Source organism: Anguilla rostrata, chromosome 3 (assembly GCF_018555375.3).
Source record: "Anguilla rostrata isolate EN2019 chromosome 3, ASM1855537v3, whole genome shotgun sequence".
Classification (NCBI taxonomy): domain Eukaryota; kingdom Metazoa; phylum Chordata; class Actinopteri; order Anguilliformes; family Anguillidae; genus Anguilla; species Anguilla rostrata.
In genome coordinates this window covers 44,495,619-44,516,673 of record NC_057935.1, presented here as the reverse complement: position 1 = coordinate 44,516,673, position 21,055 = coordinate 44,495,619, and the positions used below count along the sequence as shown (strand labels likewise).

Genomic DNA, 21,055 nt, shown 5'->3' with positions numbered 1-21,055 from the left:
GCTAAAGTGGCCAATATTTGAGGCTCAAAGTACTAAATAAAACCCTTTTTTACCACCAGTCTGAGTTTGCCATGGTGTAACTAATAGACGAAACCATTCTAAGTACAACTGCCAGTATTGTATGATAAATACGTGTAAGTTACAACAAAAAGTAGAGGGTAAAGTTGTTCATAGATTTCGTGTTCAACATCGTGTAATTGCCGCGACATTACATATGACACAGCTAATTATGCACAGGCTGAAACTTTTCGACGCGTAAATTTGTAATGGAACTGAAGTCTATAGGTGATACCGTTCGTGCCAAAAACTAGTCTTATCATCCTCCAATATACACTGATCATTTGGTTGCAACCTAGTAATTACCACCGCATTAACACCTTAAGGAATTTACTTGGCCCGTGCATAACGTTAATTGGCGTTTTCTTGGAAAGTAACTTGCTAAACGTTTGCCTTATAGTTTTGTGAGGTACCTCTACGTTATGTCGACGACTGTGGGTTTATAATACCCATCGCAATTAGCCCGCTATGACTACAGAATCCCGCTTTAAAATTTCCAGGCTAATCCTTGGTTTTGGAATACATTATGATTGTAACAATAATTTAGGCCTCTCTGAAAATATTTTAAAGTGTTTCAAGCGACAGGCCTGCGAGCCACGAGAACAGGTCGCTTTAAGGGAGCGCGGAGAAAATCCCCTCTCCTTAACAGCTTAAAAACCACCGAGGAGACGCGTCCCACAAGAAGAAAAACTCACCTCAGTGAAAAACTGCGCCTTGAAAACGGATCACGGTCTCCCCCCCGGAACAAAGAGGGTTTTAATCCAAGAAATAAACGGGGTAACAGCCTTTCCTTCTGTCGTTAGGATCCCCGCTAGTCCTCTTGCGCTGTGCCTTGATGATATACTCAGTTACCAGTGAAGTTCCACCACTAGGACAGACCCTAATGCAGTCAATATGGCCGTCCGACCGTGTGCGCGAGGCGTGGTTCATCTAGCAGAGCTGGAGGGGGAGACCGCGCGCCACGAAAAAGAGTAACCGCATCTTTGCCGTCTCAGTAACACGCAGCCAACGCAAGAAAGAAATTATGTCTCTAGTCTACCAGGTGAAGCTGAAGCATAGTGATGACATAAGGTAATTGTAATTTTAACACTCCCCATGTGTGCTGTTTTAAACTTTTGGTATCAGCTTTACTTGAATATTTTCAGTAGGCTAATTCCCAAATGAAGCACTTGTACGGACTCGCACGACCAACTTGCTGTCACTGTTAAACTGTTCTGTACACCACAATATGTTTTGCAAGTGTTAACATTTGTGTTGTAATGGAGGGTTCAACGCGGTAAATTAATTGTAGCAGATACAAATATTGCCTATTCAGGCAAACTGTTTTGTGAAAAAGACAAGATGCATCTTTGATGTAAAATGTCTCAATAAAGAAGCAAATATCCCACTCATGGCACCAAACTAACCGAACGGAATTAATACTTAGGCCTACTGAACAGAACATTTAAAGAAAATTATAATTTTTACTACAATGTGTACGCTAGCATTGGGTTGGTTTAGAAAAGGTAATTGTTTCATTTCCGTTTTTTTGGACGGTTTCATTGGCAACACGGTGAATCTCCAGGACGGTCACGACATTGCTTTCCCAGTGTTATCAAATAAACAGAAAAAACAGTTAACTTTTAATCTGGAAGTCTCGCTGAGAGTCTGTTTCAAAGTATTCCAACAGGTCTGGACTTGTGCGCGACTGAGTCTATGTTCTGTTCACCCAGGCACGAACAGTAGTAACTAGCTGCTGCAGGGGTGCAAGGCCAGTTATCCCCTGGGATGCAAGTCAACCGGAAGTGACTGGTAATACACATGATCTAACCTGCAGCATCTCGTACACACACTTGTAACAAGGTTAATGCCAGCTAAGAGTCGGATGGTGTAGGTTCTCCAATACATGCATACACCACCCCCAGCACACACAGTCATGCTATCCACTGATATGTTCCCTCATGCTGGGGGGGATCATAAATAATCTTATTGATTTTTTTGCCTTTTAATCTAATGTCTCCATCAATGTATATTACCCGACTTTGTGATGCATGGCAGCATAATTCTCACCATTCTATACACTAGTTGAGGTGGAGAGGGAGGCCTTCATTTGTAAAATTCAACTGGGTATGATTAGCTTGCTAGACTGGAGATCACCCTACTTTTTTTACAATGTGCCATGGATTGCTTAATGGCCATTGGTAGTCAATCACTTATTTCTGATCTCATCCAAAGGACAAGATACAAATAAACACATACACATTGCACCATTCTCATGGCTGCTGTAACAGCCTCAACTCTTCTGGGAAAGCTTTCCAGTTGATTTTGGAACGTGACTGAGAGTGTTTGCTTCCGTTCAGCCATAAGAGCATTAATAAGGTTGTGGGCACTGATGTTGGGCGTATGGCCTGGCTCGCAGTTGCTTTCCAATTCATCCAAAAAGTGTTTCATGGGGCACTGTGCAGGCCAGTCAAGTTCTTCCCCACCAAACTCAGCAAGCCATTTCTTTATAGATCTTGCTTTATGGATCATGGTGCTGTGCACAGGGGCATTGTCATGCTGAAACCAGAAACTGTTGCTACAAAGTTGGAAGCGCACAATTCTCTAGATGTATGCTGTAGCATTAAGATTTCCTTTCACTGGAAATAAGGGGCCTTGCCCAACCTATGAAAAACAGCCCCAGACTATTGTTCCTCTTCCACCAAACTTTACAGTTGGCACTATTTGGGCAAGTAGAGTTGGCACTATGCATTCCACCAAACCGAGATTCAAACTGCCAGATAGTGGAGTGTGATTCATCACTCCAGAGAACATGTTTCCACTGCTCTAGAGTCCAATGGAGGTGTGCTTTACACCTCTCCAGCCGACACTTGGCATTGCACATGGTGATCTTAGGCTTGTGTACAGCTGCCTGGCCATGGAAACCCATTTCACAAAGATCTTAATGAACAGTATGCTTGACTTTATGCACTTTATTCAGGTGTGGCTGAATACTTTTGAAAGTTTTGTGTGTGTGAATATATATATGCGTGAATATATATATTCATTCATTTTATGTGGTGACGGGAAAATAGGCTTTTAGAAGCTGCATTCACCTATTTTTCCAAGAGAGGGAATGTCAGATATGTAGTGTTTAGATAATGGCCTTAGAGAGGGAAACGGTAAATTGTATACAATATTATATTGTTTCTAAGAATGTGTCCTGCTCTCCCCTCCACAAGCATCAAAGCAAATGTGATTGGGGCAATTTAAAAGCTGCTGATACCCTAATCTAGGCAGGCCATCTATGGGTCTCACCACCAGCAAAGTTTGACTCAGAAGAGACAAACCACAAGACACAGGACATCAAATCGGGGGTCAATGAATTTGGCGATTGAATTGATAATTCTCATTTTCAACAATAATTATTAAATTAAATCACATAAAATATATTTTATATGTAGGTTAAGTGAGGGCTTCTGGCACGCAGTATCGCTTGTGTTCAGTATTCAGAGTGCTGAACATTTTAAACAAGGGCATTGAAGGCTGAAACCACTGGGTTCAGAAAAGAAACATTTTTAATGAATCCTTGCTTGTCTGACTATATGTATATATATATATATATATATATATATATATTATATATATGTATAATTTATTTATTTATTGAACAGAGATGGTTTTTAATGTAAAAACACTGTGTAATGGCAGCTGTTTTCTCAAGTCACAGTCGCATATTTGAGACATAACTGAAGGTTTAAACTTTAGTTTTACCTTAAATGCAGTATCCTTTAAATATAATTAATCTATTTTTCACAATGAGTTGAAGGGGAGGCGTCCTACCTGGGTGACATTATGCCTTTGGATGGGACTCTGTATAGTTTCTCTATTGTGGGCTGAAGTAGTACATGTGATGAATTGAAATGAGAGATAAGTATACTTAAGTTGAGGGCCAACATAAACTTAAATAGTGATCTTTGGCTGGCGTTCATCGTTTAGCTTAATTTCTGAAATCATACACCCCTTCTCTCACTTGCTGAGTCAAGCACTTTCAAACTCTGTATATATAGCATCATCTAGTGTGCATTTGTTGTTATAGCACAAGAAAAGGCACGGTGCTTAAGAATAAGAGTGCCAATCATTGATTGGAGTGCAAATATTCATTATGCTGTTCTGAAAAATTGCAGCTGTAGGAGCAGCATTCTTACCATAATAATAACACAGATGTGGTATCCTTTACAGTGCACTTTCCAGCATATAGCCAGTTCTGGAGCAGTTAATATTCTATGCATTGGTTCTGTCACAAAAAAACTGTCATGGTAAAAGAACGTACGCCCGTTTTTGGTTCTGTAAGTTGGTTTTGCATATTAGGACATAACTAACTCTCATCTTGTCCTCACCAGATGCTAACACTAGATAAATCAAACCACACAAGGCTTACACACAAATGTGACTTTAACATTATTATTCAACCAAAAAGCCAACAGGCAGAAGCCATGTGTGGAAAAAGTGTGCCCGTCCTGCTTCCGTATCGATTTAGAAGGAAATTACGACCAGGTGCAGCTAATCAAGTACACATGATTAGTTGTTCATCAGACAGTGCCATCACCTGTGTGTAAATGCAGAAACTGAGAGTTTGGTCTGGAATGTTCAGGTTTGTGTTAAAATAGCATGCGATGGACAAACAAAACTGTATCTAATGATCCCAGAGGAGCAATTGTTGCTACTCGCTAGTCTATGAAATGAGCTAAAGCCATTTCCAAATGATATAAAGTCCATCGTTCTACAGTAAGAAAGCTGCCAGAGGAAAACACCATGCAGAGATACGGTTCTCAGGCGATTTTAATACAAACACTTGAGAGAAGACTGACCACACAGCGCTCAAAGTTCTGGTGAGGATGCTAATAGTCTCAAATATGACATGATTTATAGGGGGGGAAAGGGGATCTGATACAAAGTCTAAACTGATAATATATATTAATTTTACTATTCTGGTCAGGATGTTAATACTGTTGCGATTGGTTACTCAACATGTTGCTTGGCTGGTATGCCAAGTCCCTTATCTACTTTTTATGTTAAACTTCTCATTCAGAGAGAAAATTAATCTTTGTCTTCACCAGCTTCATCTGTTACCTCATGTACTCCCTTCTTTGTGTTCAAGGTCTGGAGTAGTGGAAGCTGGGTCACAAACAATCTGGGAACAAAGGCCTCTTTAATGAGCAGAGGAAAAGAATGAGAAGGGTTTTGCCACAGAATTGCAAAATAATCCAATTAGAATGATAGAATGAGGGAGCAATCCGGTGTAGCAGAGGCACCTTCAGGATTATTTCCCAAGTTACGGAGGAAAAAGCAAGGCTTCACCCATAACCAATTAAATTCAGGCATTTGAGTGGATATTGTTCGACATTCTTTCATATTGATAAGCAAACCATTTATGTTTGCAGGCGGTTGAATATAAAAAATGTAATGTAGGTGAGGTATTCAGTGTGTGTACTCTGCATACAGACAAGGGCACCACTGAGGCGTGGTATATTAGTAAAGTGAATGATTAAAAAAGTGAATATATTTGAATGTATGTGTAAGTGTGTGTGAATGGTAACTTCTGTCTCTCCTTTTCCTGTGCCCGTATGTAAAGGAATGTGGAACATGCTGTTCACTGACACCATTGAACACCACAGACCAACACTTCTCCTGCCAGGCATCAAAACTGAGTGGAGAGTTAAATAAAACTTGTGTGTATATAAATGCAAGCATACAACATTGCGTGTACCTTTCCAAATTAATTGTGTGAGCAATAGTGAAAGGTTAATGTGTGCCATTCACACAGTCATGCATATCATGATGTGCTTAATACCAGCAGTGGTAAGTGTTATACATAAAGTTCAAATTTGTAATCAAACAATCAATTCAGACATGGTTAAAGTACATTTTCTTAGCTTTTATTAAAGGGTATTTTTATAGAATTTGGTTTCACCATGTAGAAGATAAAAGGCCTTTTTATACATAGTCCCCCCATTTCAAGGCACCATATTGTTTGGGACAAATGGCTTCACAGGTGTTTCTGATTAGTCCGGTATGTTCAATGGCTTCCTTATTGCAGATATAAGATAGCTTTCTGTACCTAGTCTTGATTATAGGCTTTTGATTGCCTTTTGAGTCTACTGGTGCTTGTCAGCATTAGGACGAGAACCAGAGTGTGCCAATGAAAGTCAAGGAAGTCATTATGAGTCTGAGAAATAAAAAAGCAACTGCCCAAGCAAAAAGAAACTGCCCAAGATCCCCCCCATCTGTGAAACATGGTGGAGGGCGTGTTATGGGTTGGGCAGGTATGGCTGCCTCACCATTGCTTATGTAACTGCTAATAGCAGCAGAGTAAATGCTGAAGTATGTATAAGCATGTATAAGCATCTTATCTGTTCAAATTCACCAAATGCCTCCAAACTCATTGGACTGGGCTTCATCCTACAGCAAGACAATGATCCCAAACATATTGCTACAGCAACAAAGGAGCTGAAGTCAAAGCTAAAAACTGAAAAATTCCAGTTAAAGTCCAATTAAATGTGCCTATCATACGCTGAAGAGAAAACGTAAGGTAACTAGCCACTAAAACAAAGCAGGAGCTGAAGATGACTGCAGTACAGGCCTGGCAGAGCATCACCAGTGAAGATACTCAGCATCTAGCAATGTCTGTGTGTCACAGACTTCAAGCAGTCATTGCATGCAAAGGATATGTGACAAAGTACTAAACATGACTTTCATTCACATGACATTAATATGTGCCAGACATTATTGTTCCCTGAAATAGGGGGGCTATGTATACATTCCATTTATTTGGCAGACGTTTTATCCAAAGTGACGTACAATAAGTGCATACTGATCATTGGAACAACTACAAAACACAGGTTGGATAATGTGCAATACTCATTATGTAACAGTTATCCTTAGACATGAACACATTAATTCCAGTTTACACGGTAAGCATAGGCTTGGTCAGAAAGATATGGTAAGTCTAGAAGGCATGATGATGAGCTGCAAAATCAAAATAATGATAAGTGCTGGATGGAGGTACAAGTGTATCATGAAGTGCTACAGGAACAAATTAGAAGGATTCAAGTGATGAGAGTGATCCTAGATTGGGAGTGCCCTGCAGAGTAGGGATAGTCAGTTAGTCTTCAAACCATGGTGGATGATGGGCAATGAGGGAGTGGTTCGTAGAGAAGTCCCCAGGATCAGGGTTGCAAAACACTGCCAGCGCAAATGTTCAATATTAAACAATAGATAATTAAAACAGAGAAGCATAAGGCTCTTCATTTAATTATTTTTTACAAAATGTTATCAGTCTGTGAATGTTTTTCTTTGAGTGAACTACTGATATTTCCTCCTGTTTTGTTCTTCCATCCTGAATTTGTAGATTTGGCTGAGCTTCACAATAATTCAACCTTTCTTCCTCTGCAATGTTAAGCAATAGATGTGTGAGTTGAACGCACAGTAGGCTAGTGTTGTGACCTCAACAGTCTCAACGAAGTGGAGGTCGCTCCTACCTTGAGTTATTTTGCGCTTAGATTTCTTTTAGTTGATTATTTTAAGAGTTGTTGGGGGGTAACACCTAGCCCTTGATTTGTTGTGGAAGTATTGGAAGTATTTGTTTTATTTTTTTATATTGTAAATTCCATGCAAAAATCCCATTTCTTAAAATCCCATATCTTGCATTAAATCTTTGTCACACAGGGTTTGAATCGGTTCTATTAGTTGTGCGTAGGTAAAGGGCATTGCAGTACATGAAAAGATTACATTACATTACAGGCATTTAACACACACTTATCCAGAGGGACTTATACAACATTATTATAAGACGTAGGCTAAACTTTCTATGTTTTCTATGTGTTTTAAAGAAAACATTTAATGTTTGCCTTTGCATAACAGAATTCATTGATGATTGAACGAGATCAACAGCAGGAGCCCTGTAAAAAGAGAAACACACACACAAAAAAACTGTTTACTTGATTGATTTGACTGAGAGTACACTCACAGCCTGGTCTTTGCCATGCTGAGTAAGAGCTGTGGTTAATGCCACATAAAATGAATTCAGTTCATTTACAAAAATAAAAAAGAAAACAGAAGTGATGGTGGGGGGTCTAAATGCCAACTAGCTTCTTACCAGAGCAGGAAAATCAAGGTTCAGCAAGTTAAAAATATATATATATCCCCAGTATTTTGTTACACAAACTGGCAAGTAAGGAATCATAAATTCTATTCTGTAGTAGCGAAACTAGTTCAACATAAGTGTCTTTCTCTTTTCAATAAAAGGTAGGCCTTTTTATTATTTGTTTGTTTTTTGTTTTTTAAAGAAAAAATTTACTAGTGGGAGCCAGCAACATCCCGAAGGTTATAGAAAGTTGATCTGGCAACACTTTCCATTCCGATCCGCAAACGGAGCGAAACACTTCCTGCAATGTTACGAAATAGATATGAGTTGAACGTACTGTACTGCCTAGTAGTGACCTCAACAGTATCGACGGAGTGGATGTCGCTCCTACCTAGTTATTTTACGTTTAGATTTCTTTTATTTGATTATTTGAAGAGTTTGAAACTATGTCTGTTGTATCGGCAACGTACAGACTTCATTCAATTTCGAAGAGATTTATACGATCCCTGTCTGCAGTTTCGGCGCATAATTCATTGAAGACTCCTTCAACAAGGCATAGGGTCGAGGCCTGCATTCGTAACCGACAGTTCAGCTGCTATCCCCGGGCACTCAGGTAGGAAACACTGGGTGGTGTTTAGCTAGAGCGTATCTTGAGAAGGGTACGATTTGCATGGCTGTCCTCAAAATAATACGAAAAAATTATATAAAGGCTATGTTAGCTACTTTATGACATTAATAGATAATGCCTGGGTAGAGTGTCAAAACTGTGCATAAAGTTGATTAGCTAACGTTATGTTGGCTATCGTGAGCAATCTATTAAACTTCGGTATGATTAGCTAAAGCAGTAATTTACCGAATTGAACCAACTGCTGCTATATATTAAAAAAAGAAACGAATGGACATTTTGTTGCAGCTAGTTAAAAGAAATCAGCTAGCGTTGTGGATATGGCTGCAATTGCTTGAGTTAGCTAATTTATGTAACGATAGTCTATTCTGTAACGTCGGCTATTCTTAACGAACATAAACAGCCCTAGTCTAGGTTATTAACGTTACTTTGTCGCTGCAGTTTTTTTTTTAAATTCTTATTAAATAACGTTAGTTTTTTGGACTAATTCACGAATGTCTTAAATTATGAATCCTTTCCTATGGTTGGCTATTTTAGTTTCCATAAATTCATTTGTACCTTCAGGGCGAATTAGCTAGGTAGTCTCGCAAAATAATCGAATTTAGTTTATTTTAATTTAAAACCTGAAAGCAATTGGCTGAAATGAACTTGTCAGTGATAGCAGAATGTTAGTGCATCTTATTTATTGCTCGCAACATTGGCAGCCAACTTGTCATATTAACGCCTGAATGCTTTGCCCCGGGGTAGCTAGTTAGTACGGTCACCGAAGAAACGCATGTGCATTAGCTTACTGCGCTGGCTATTTGTTAATGAATGAGTTTGCAGGCCATGTCCTCCACCATTGTTGATAGATCTAGACGTGCTTGGCCCAAGATTTTTCAATAGTGAACTTTGGCCCTCCCCACTGATGCCGGTTATGAAACTAGATGCTAACGTTCTTTATCTAATTTATCATAATGATACAGAAGTTATGTTAGCGTTCTAAAGTTCTGCTGTTTGTAGTAAACTTCACGTATACGTGTATTTGCCTAACTTTTTCATGTAAAGTTGTTAAATTGTCTAAATTAGTCGAGTTTTTCGAGCGGCATGGCGTGTTATTCCTGTGAAGGTCAGCGCTTCGTGGACGCCGCCCTGTTACTTTAAAAGTCACATTTCTTTATTACGGGGTTCAAATGTTGGTTAGTTCCAGAAAGCATAACACATGTTTGCTCACTTATGTATATGAAAAATATACACTCACTGACCTGCTTTTGCCTACAGAACAGCCAGAATTCTTTGGGGCCTGGATTCAGTAAGGTGCTGGAAACATTGCATGGGTTAGGGATTTTGGTCCATGCTAGTATGCTTCAAACGTCCAGTTCCACCCCATCCCAAAACTGCTCCTTTGGATTGAGGTCTGGGGACTGTGCAGGCCATTGGAATAAACTGAAGTCACTGTCATGATCCAGTTTGAGACGATGTATGCTTTGTGACATGGTGTATTATCCTGCTGTTATATTTGAACAAAAGTAAACTGTGGCCATACAGGGATACACATTGTCAGCAAAAATGCTTATGTTGTGGCATTTAAATGATGGTCATTGGTATTAAGGGGACTAATATGCGACACAAATAATTGTGTTTATGCCAATTTCTGACCCTGTCACCTGCGTGTCACTACAGAAATCAAGATTATTCCGATCAATTTTCAGTCTTCCAGTCTTGGTAATTATGTGGCCACTGTAGCCTCATCTTCCTGTTCTTAGCTGATAGGAGTGAAACCTGGCGTAGTCTTCTGTTGCTGCAGCCATTTGCTTCTAGGTTTGACACATTGTACATTCAGAGATGTTCTTCTGCACATCACTGTTGCAAAAATCTGCATATCAAATCCTGAATTTGTATTTTCAATGGCATTCGCAATTAATAAAATGCAAAGAATTTTAATCAACTGCCAGGACCTGCTGCGCTTAAGTCCATGTCGCTGGGTGCGTAAATACGTACGGTGTGTGTGCTTAAGTGGTTATTCCACCCGCCATTCATTTTTCTTTTTTTCTTAAAGCTCTGAAAACAAGGTTACCGTCAGTTTCATCAATCGCGATGGAGAAAAGGTGACAGTGAAAGGTTCCCCCGGTGACAGTCTCCTCGATGTCGTCATCGACCAGAACCTGGACATCGACGGGTTCGGTGAGTGGAGGGATTCGCGTCATTAACAAACAGCACCACATCATGCACGTTTTGAGTGATTTTACACTCCCCCCACTGGAGACAGGACAAAAAACTCCTTCATTCCACATTTAAACTGGTCAGTCAGTTCAGTGCTCTTTATGAGAATGTATGGGTAAAGTGAAATTATTAAGGCAACAAGTGCAGTTGTAGGGCTTGATACAGTTATTGGGGGATGGGGTTACATGCAATAATGGGACTTCGTGCTGACAGCATGTGTGGCATGTGGTCTGTATCTTGTGTGCATGTGGTGTGTCCATTAACTGTACAACTGCGTTATTTGTATTGCTTTTACTTTAGTAGTACAACATACACAATACATACTGTTGTGTGTATTGTGTATGTTGAGAAAAGCAGCTTTTTTTAATGCTAAAGAGTTGTCCTCTCTGTGCTGGGCTTTTGGGACATAGCTAACACACTGCTCCACCAGGGACACCATGACACACTGAAGCCAGCAAACATGCATGTTCAGAAACTGCAGTTCTATCTGTTTTATTGCTAAAAGCATTAGGCATGATTCAGGAGTCATGGGTTGGACCCCATTCAGGCCAAAAATGAATAAACAAACCATATGTAATTTTTGCCACTTGTACTCACCACGGTATTCAGCAGTGCATTTAGACCAGTCTGGCTAAAAAAGAAACCCTCTGTAGACCACGCTGCTAAGTACCACAGTCTGTACAATCAGGTAATTTTTTTGTTTTTTGTTACATTATATTACAGGCATTTACAGCTGGACAATGCAGGTTAAGTACCTTTATCAAGGGTACAACGGCAGTATCCAACCCGGGAATCGAACCTTAGCCATTATACTACTCTGCCTGTACTATACTACATTATACTACACTGCCGCCCTGCATTTTTCTTTGTCCATCTGTTGTTGGTCTTATAACACTTCAGTAAAAGTCCTCAATATGGAATGTGATTTTTTTTCCTGTAAGTATCTCCTGATCAATGGGGAGATACTGATCGTCAGACCATGAACATCTCTGGGGGCGCCCCTGGACTGTGGTTTTATTGCTGGAGCTTCTCTCCTACTATCACCTGTCCAAGAGAGCGAAATCTCCTGAATTGCCTGTGCTTGTGACATACCCAAGTCCTGTAGCTCCAGTTGGGATATTCAAGGACTTAAAATAAGTCCTTTGTCATCAGGGAAAAATCAATTCCCTAATGAGAACGCCACAAAGTATCCCACTGTGCTCGCTTCTGACTTGTCTTTTTAGCATATGAATCCAAGGCACAGCTTTTGCCCTTGGGGCTGGTGGCATTCTGCTACACTGACGCAGAGTATGAATACTACTGGTCTCTTTCCACAGTGGGAGGCTGACTGGGCACCACTGAAGGGTCTGTGTGGCAACTTAGCAGTTCAGAATGTTCATCGTGGTAAAAAAGAAAAGAATGATCCTCATGACACCAATCCACAGCCCAGCCATTTGCTAAAAATAATTTGTTAACATGACTTTAATCACCCTCATCCTCTTAGTATATTACATTAGTATAAAATAAGTAGTTTTTTTGTCCAAAGTCATTAAAATAGTTATATTTTGCATTCAGAGAGCAACTTTATTTTCTTTGAAAAGATGGAGCCACTTTAAAGGGGTTGATGTTGAACTCCGGATTGATTGGCTACAATTTCGAAAGCCGGATCAGTATGGTTTCTGGCCACCTGAGGTGCAATGCTTCTGTATGGCCACTTGGTGGAGCACCTCACCCGTGACCCACTGCTAAGGGTGTAGGACTGACTGCGAGATCCCGGCTCACGCAATGTCCGTTGGGCTTATGCACAGACCACCCATGCAGATGGCTTCTAGGATTAATGGGGCTAGGAAAAACAGATAATGAGGTATGAGGGTGGTTTTTTTTTTCTTTCTTTATTTGTTCCAGGGTGCCTTTGTCTGAGGCCAGTTAATCTTGGGCATATGTAGTGCTATGTCTTTATATGGAGGAGTTGCCTTATATCAGAGCTCTAAGCATGTATGTGTCTCTTTCAGCTGTGTGTGAGTGTGTATGTGTGTGTGTGTTGTGTGTGCATGCATGTGTGTGTGTCTGTGTGTGTGTGCATGTGCGTGCATAATATGTACGTGCGTGCGTGTTTGCATCAGAAGTCATGTTGTAGCCTAGTTTCCGTTCCCAAAGCATCCCACTGCGACTGTTTGAAATGTGAGGTATGCAGCACTCCCACAGAGCAGGATAATAAAATAAATTGTGCTGCATGGGTGCAGGTGGTGTACATATTGCTGCTTCGTGTTTTCATATCAATTTCCTCTGTTGTTCTTGGCAACAAACATAGTTTGACTTGAAATGTATCAATTTGGAGTGCAAGCGTTAGTGGGCAGCCAAGGTTTATTTAGTTGGTGTGGTTCATAGCGTGGGGTGCTTGTGTGTGTGTGCAGACACATGCATGCGTTTGTCTTAGTTTGTACATGTGTGAGAGTTTGAAAGAGATTTAACTCATGAGACTGCGTACACGTTCTTCTATTTTGAGAAGGCAATCAGTGTGAAAGACAGGGAGGTTGCCTGTGCATCTTTCTCTCTGTATGAGAGAACCACCGCACTCAGCTTAGCTCTCTGAGACCTGTTGGTCTGTGTTTGTTAGGTGGACAGCTAATGTAGTCACTCAGTATGTCTGTGCACACACACACACACACACATACATATGCGTGCACACACACCATACGCACGCACAGCAGTATTGTTGTGGGTTCTAAGCAGGTAGGCGCGAGGCTGGTCCTGACTCTGAAAGCCCTGCACTCTGCCACTGGCCCTTATTGAAATACAGTATGTCCCACTCTGGTCAAGTAGAATCAGGGAAACAAATTCAGCATAAGTACTAAAGAAATCATGCATCCCTTCGCTATCAGTGAGTCTCCCTCACCTATTGTCATGACTGCACCCTGAGATGGGTACAAAAGTACGTAGAATCCTTTGTGACAAAACACAAGACTTCCTGCAGAAATGCATGAAGTCAGCTACAAAATTGCAGCGCTAGAATATTGAGGTTGGCCCCCATAAATTTTAACTAGGATAATGCAAAAGGTGGTTTCCAGGCACTGCTTAGGGCTCTGACCGTCCAATCACTGGGCTTATAACGTAGAGGTTGCAGGTTCAAATTCCGAGTGGGGCACTGCCATTGTACTCTTGTGCAGAAGGGTAGCGCCTCCATAAAATGTCCAGCTGTAGAAACGGACAGTATTTAAGAATGTAATGTGCATGAGTCACTCTGGTTAAGGATGTCTGCTAAGCAAAGAAATGGCTTAATGTAAAACAGCTGGGCATTTACTGGGTATTTATTTTAACAGGCCCCCTTCTTAAGGTATAGAGCTTAAAGTACACATATGTGGGGCACTGCTCTAGCATCTGATCTCTCATACCCTAATCATGTTCAAATGAAATAAATGCACAGTCTAATGCCTCTCAGATGAAGCGTTACTCCTAGCACCCTACAGCTGGCTGGTATGTAGGTGACGTGTTACCCCCGGCGACGTGTGACTGGTGTCTGTGTCTTTTTAACCCGGACAGGTGCCTGCGAGGGGACTCTGGCCTGCTCTACCTGCCACCTGATCTTTGAGGAGGATGTCTACAAGCAGCTAGGACCAATCACAGATGAGGAGATGGACATGCTGGACCTGGCCTACGGGCTGAGCGACACGTGAGTGAGATCCGTCCCCTGGGCGTGGCCGTGGCGGCAGGGCGGGGCATAACCCGTGCCAGGTCGGCGCTGAGAATATGAATGAGAGCTCGCGCTCCTCAGCGTTGAAGTCATATTAGATGAGAGGATCGACACCAGCAGCATGCGGTGAGTGACTTGATGAGTGTACAGTAGGAAAGGGATTCACTTTAAGACTGGCCGCTTGAGAGAAGAGTTCTCCAACTGAGAAGATTCACTCTTAGTCCAGCACCTTGGATCATATCCAGAGTGCAGCAGATGCTGTTGTTGAGTGTGACTTCAAAACTGAACCAAGTGTATTCAAGTAGGTTAATAAAAGTGTGCTAGTCACCTGTTATTGTAATCAACCATCCAGCTTTCAGACAACTCATGCAGTATAGTATTGAGCACCTAAGATATTATTCCTGAGCAGCCTAATGGATGTGGTGTCTCCAGGGCAGCGGTGTAGTGGAGTGGTCAGGGAACTGGGTATGTAGCTCAGGTTTCAGGTTATGTAATGTAAGTTAAGTTATATACCTAGGTTAATTATGTAAGTTACTCTGGATAAGAGCATCTACTAAATACTGAAATCTAAGTCCCCTGCTGGAATTTGGCACTATTCTGGGCTGGGGTGTACAACGTGAGTGCTTTGGTCGTGCTAATAAACTGATTATGGGGCAATGGCAGTTAGCAATGCTGTAGCACAAGGGTGTAGCGTGTTGCACCAACACTGCATTTCAGCTGAGAGGTTTGGATGGAATTTACCGAGTGAGCTGTTTTAACCTCTCTCTTTTAATGAGCTTGAGATCTTGAGCCGAGAGCCTCCACTCAATTAATTATTCTCGGATTTAATCCCTCCCCGTAAAAAAAAAACCCAGGAGAATGACTGGATTTGAAAGTATGTGTTCTGTGGCATAATTTTAGAGGGTCATTCAGGGACATTGTTCCTGGGCCGTAGGCGTTGTACTGCTTACAAAGGGACTGATGGGTAAGGATATAGTTAGCATAAAGTAGTTAGCATAAAGTTGAAAAGCCTCACTCCTGAGACAACGGGAGACCGAGAGCAAGTTCGAAAGGCTGAGATGCTTTATGAAAGCATGCAGCAGGAACAGGGGCAGTATGGCTCGGAGCGTAGGAGGATTTCCTCTCATTTCGGATGTGGGTTTGACCACGGCCGTACAATAACAGTGCCGTCTGCTTGGACAGAACCAGCCAGGGCCTGGCAGAGCATGCATAATTTTGGGCGTACATTGGTGGCATGTAGCATTGGTAGCTGCACTGTCAATTCCATGTTCAGTCACCAGTAACATCGCGTCACGGACTTGGGACATGACACAACCCAGCGGTAGAAATAATTGGAAATATATTGAAAATAGTTATACTGAATTGTATTTGCAAGGCATTTTTCTCATCTTAATGTACTCTACAGTGAAGGGGAAGACTTACCCCAACCACTGATATGTGGCACTCACCTAGAGAAGATGAGAACACGGTGGATTATCGGACAGCCTGTGTCTGTGTGTGCATGTTTGTGTGTGAATTATTGAATCTTTTTCCCTCTTCCCTCGCAGGTCCCGCCTGGGTTGCCAGGTCTGCCTGACCAAATCCCTGGAGGGCATGACCGTGCGCGTCCCAGAAAGCGTGTCGGACATGAGGCAGTCCGATTTTGGCACCACTAGTTCCTCCTCCTAGGCCCTGCCCCCACAACACCTCGCCCGGCCCTAGAGCCTAGATTTGCACTGTAATTAATATGAATATGTATTTAGCTTTCTCTAAATCATTTAATCACTCAGGGATGCTTGGTTCTGAGGCATCCCCCCCCTCTTCTCTGGGGCATCAAGATGGACAGACTTCTTATTATGGGATGTAGACTGGGCGGAGGGAAATAAGCCTTCCATGCCTAAATCGACTTTGAGTGACAATGATCATCTCTCGTCGGTGCCACTTTTAGACCACTAATGCAACCCTATACAATGTTTTAATGTGATTGTACATAGCACGGATGTGTATAGCTGGAATCATATCTACAATAAACTAACCTGCCTTTATAAAGGCCTACTGCTGTCACTGTTCTGTTCAAGTTGGTCTTGGATGTTTGTGGTAGACGCCGATTTCCTCCCCCCCACTTCCCCACCATTTCCGCTTCCTGGAGGTCTTATTGATGCCTTTAAACCGGCAGTTGACTGACACCTGGGACCAACTTGTCAGTCTATTGCCTATCAAGTCTGTATGCCCAATTAAGCATTTCAGACTAATGGGAGAGCAAGGCTGAGTGATGACTGAAAAAGGGTGGCCTTCCATATGCTATTCTTTGAACCAAAGGTTTGAAAAATAGCGTTTTGTTGTGTAGAGAAAATCCCTTTGATCATTTTCCACAGAATTACAGCTCATTGTAGCTTTGTTGTTACAGGAGTCATGAAATTGCACTCTCCAAACACCAATTAGGACTATTGAATGACCACAACCGAAACAAACCAGAATCCAGTGGATGCCCAGTTAGAGATTGCAGACTCTGATTAGTCGAAAAAATAGCCATTTTTGGAACCAGAGCAGTGGTTTCCATGAAAAGCATTTTAGATTTGGAGGTGATGGGAGCTGGTTGTGTCTGCCCCGTTAATGGGAACAGTTTAAAAGGAAACAAAAACACAAAAGGAAAAGCATAAACGCACTTTCTTCTGTCCGACATTTCCCCGTGGCAGAGGTGGAAAGTCCCAGGGGTCAGAAAGTCCTCCCATGTGTTTCTTCCACCCGTGAACCTGAGACAGCTGATTTCACTAATTAGTTCTCCCTCCTGGCTGAAGATTGGTAAATCCAGATGATTGGGAGAAAATACTGGAGAGGACTTTTACTTTCTGAACCTGGGTTTTCCCACCTCTGCGTGTGGCACAGAGGCAGTCGCTGGTCGCTTGCCTGTCAGATGGAAGCCAGACTCATTTGCGGAGGTTAAAGGTCGTGGGAGACAAACGCAGATGCCCAGTTCACAGTGCATAATGTTCGTTCGGCCAGCTCTGTTCTTCCATGTTTAGGTGGCAGGCACTTCCCACGCCAGTGTGCTGCCTTTACATGTTTTTCTGTTAATGCCCACACTCCTGAGTATACACAGTCTTCTACTGAGAACAGTTTGGACATCTGCCTCATTGTTACATGAGTACTGAATATCTGTCCAATCTATGGAATGTCTTCGATGAAGAGTATAAGGAGAAAGAGAACCCTCTATCTTTTTCCAGGGTTCATTAAGTTACATTACATTACAGGCATTTAGCAGGGCGGGGGGCGGTTTCCCTCCTTACTCCACTGCTCCCTACTGCTCCTGTGAGTCTGGGGCTGCAGTAATGAGTAAGGAGGAGTTAGTATTCTCCTGCTATGTTTAAAACCAGTACTGGGAAACCTGTATGCCGTTTCTCCTCCTTTTGGAAGCCTATTGTTCACTCCGGTGTTGCAATGCTATGCAACACAGCCTCACATTTTTATATTTGAGTGCTTTCAGTGTTCTCATAGAGTTTTCACTTCTATAGTGTTCTTGAGCAGAGTATGCAGCAGAGAAATAATAAAGTGGACATAGCAAGGAAATAAATGGAACTTGGTGGTTGTGAAATGCATAGCAATGCTGTGCCTGTGTGTGTTAGAAAAAGATAGTTTGGTGGAAGGATATGTGTGTGAGAGTTTGGTGGAGGGGTGTGTGTGAGAGAGAGTTTGGTGGAGGGGTGTGCGTGTTTGTGAGAAAGAGGTGGTGGGGTGCATGTGAGAGAGTTTGGTGTAGGGGTGCGTGTGAGAGATTTTGGTGGAGGGGTGTTTGTGGGAGAGTTTGGTGGACGGGTGTGTGTGAGAGAGAGTTTGGATGAAGGGGAGTATTTATACTTATGCCTGTGTGTGCACGCTCGCAGGGGCATAATGTCTATGTACGTGTGGTGGGGGTTAATGTTTGGTGAATTTACAGATGTCACTGTGGACCAGTGAACTAGCTCTGAGGCACAATGCGTTCTGTAACAGAAAGCCTGTGACCATCCATCAGACCTTGCATTAGAGACAGAGGCTTAATCTGTACTGTGTGTTCTCTGCTCAGCTGGAGGAGGGGATCAGGAGCTGAAACCGAGTCAAGCATCAGGCATATTTGGGGACCCCCTGGATACAACCTTTAGTATAGAAGCTGAAGTCAGGGGGCCGTGTGTTTTGTGAGTGTGTGCATATGCATGTGTATGTGCATGTGGGGGGGAGAGGGTGGTTGTGTGTGCATGTGTGCAGGGGATGAGGATTATGTGTGTGTGCGTGCGTGCAGCAGTGAGGGCTATGTGCTTGTATGTGTGTGTGTGTGTGTGTGTGTGTGTGTTGTGAGAGGTACATTTTTTCCTCTCGATGCTAGGAAAGGTCAGCCTTTTATCGATCCCCAGCGTTCACATTGAAAAGGCAGGGGCGTCTCAGGGGTGCAAGGTCAGCTTTGAAGGTGGACAGTGGATTTCTGGGCCCTGCTGATCTTCCACACCTCCAGGTTTCCTGATAAGACTGCCAGGCGGGTGTTATCAGGGAGGGGTGTACAGGGCAAGGGGAAGGGGGGTTTAGGAGGGACACTGGAGAGCTACAGGATCTCATGTTATTTAATTTCACAATAAAATCAGTAACTTATTTAGACCCAATAAATCAGGTGCGGTGAGTCAACTGTGTAATCAATTGCTTTATCTGATCTATTAAATGCTGAGCAACAATTATACCCAGCAAGGCTATGTTTGGGGGACCCTGTTATGACATCCTTCACAAGACACTGTCACTCATCAAAGGTGGTCCTGGATGACCAGCTGTACCTCAAGGACCACATCACGGCAACATCACAGTCCTGTAGATTCCTCCTGTACAACATCAGGAGGATTCAACCATACCTGACCACGTACTCTACCCAGCTACTAGTCCAGTACCAGACTCAGTAACTTCTCACATGTGTTCCAGTTTAAAGCGCCCTGGTCTTGAAGTGTTTGGTCATTGTTGGATTGGCATAGAGTTGCTTCAGCACCCGAGAGCTCTGATAGGCAAACCTTCTTCTATACTTCCTCTTTTCCTTTTTGTTTTCTACTTCTGCTCATCCCTTGTTCTTTCCTACATCCCTTTCTTCAACCACCACCATCTTCATTGCAGAGTGATAGGGCTCTGCTCAGTGTAAAAATGGCTTGTTATTGAAGCATCACTGCTAATGGGTTGCAGTTTGGATGGTCACGCACATTTTTTTTAAACACATCCAAAAAATGTCACCTTTCACCTCATGAAAATATTCAGCCCATCAAGTAATCACAAAAATATCTGTACAAGGCAGTGAATATAATTTAGGGGGAAAGCACTCAACATTTTAATCTGAAATGTTATTAGATTCTTGTTCATCTCATCTTTGGCTCAGTAAAAATATTTTGTGTTTTCAAACAATTTACCCTAATAAATGTGTAAAAACAAAACCAATAAACAAGCTGCAAATCAAGTTCTTAACCTTGAAAGATAACTGCAAATGTTGCCACGCACAAAGTAGAAGACCGCCTATACTATGCTTGAAGGCTCTTGCTCCTGTAAATATCAATGAACAAAACATCGCCCTGGAATTTCACGAGATAGGTAAACAAGAGGTCAGCCAGCGTGCGTGACATCAAATTCATCACAATGGCTCTGAACTTGCCAATATCCTTTAGCAGAATAAGAGCGTTGTAGCTAATGGTATGTTTTGTACTGACATCAGGGATAATAAAACTGTAGCTGTGATATCACCTTACTACTAGAAAAGAGAGATGGCCACGACCTAATATGTTGGTAACAACTGATAGAACAATGTTAGTGGTGATTACTGGATATCGGATACTATACTTACTACGGGTACCTATTATGATTGGTGGAGCTCCTGTTTGTTTTCTTCCAGGAAGGTGATCTCACAGAGTTTTATAATCTGTGACAGACATTGGTAACATGTCCAGGGAAGTTTATTGGAGTCCTAGGGCCTGTAAAAACATGAGTTACCTGTCCTCTGTTTTTTCAGGGCAGGCACCAAAATTCTGCAGCATAGTTCACAAAAAAAGGAAAGCTTGACTTTTGACCTTTGCTCCACTCAACGCCCCAAAGCTAACCCTGGTCATGTGAAGTGGCTGAAACCTTTGTGACCTATCACTGGCACCACGAGGGTCACTCATCAGTACCTGTCAATCCTAAGAGTCAGAGTCATGTGATCATTGTGGGGAGACAGGACATCAAAGTTCATCACAGTTCATTGCAGAGTGTTAATTTCTCAGAGAATTTGAAGAAGGGCTTCGTAAGAGCAAAAGACCCATTTTGGATCAGCACAATTCAGATTCATGCTTTTTTCATCTTGAACAATTGGATGCAATATGCTTTCTTTGACTGGGAATATTGGACATGTATCCTAAATCTATTGCAGCAAGGGTAAATGATAAAATAA

The 21,055-nt window shown here is 42.0% G+C and overlaps 1 protein-coding gene and 1 long non-coding RNA gene across 4 annotated transcripts; both read left to right on the top strand.

Moving 5' to 3' along the window:
* The first annotated feature begins 737 nt into the window (after positions 1 to 737).
* fdx1 (ferredoxin 1) lies at positions 738 to 16,690 on the top strand. 3 transcript variants are annotated; one of them, XM_064327870.1, is made up of 4 exons: positions 738 to 1,128; positions 10,825 to 10,949; positions 14,508 to 14,637; positions 16,206 to 16,690. In XM_064327870.1, the coding sequence occupies exons 1-4, from the start codon at positions 1,082 to 1,084 to the stop codon at positions 16,324 to 16,326; spliced, it is 423 nt and encodes a 140-aa protein (XP_064183940.1). In that variant the 5' UTR covers positions 738 to 1,081; the 3' UTR covers positions 16,327 to 16,690. The 3 variants fall into 3 exon arrangements, with proteins under 3 accessions (XP_064183940.1, XP_064183939.1, XP_064183941.1); XM_064327869.1 differs by lacking the exon at positions 738 to 1,128 and adding an exon at positions 8,460 to 8,774; XM_064327871.1 differs by lacking the exon at positions 738 to 1,128 and adding an exon at positions 9,922 to 10,245.
* On the top strand, positions 4,344 to 5,765 carry LOC135250972 (uncharacterized). The gene is made up of 2 exons (XR_010329050.1): positions 4,344 to 4,907; positions 5,651 to 5,765. It is a non-coding gene; the product is annotated as an uncharacterized LOC135250972 (long non-coding RNA).
* Positions 16,691 to 21,055: the final 4,365 nt, after the last annotated feature.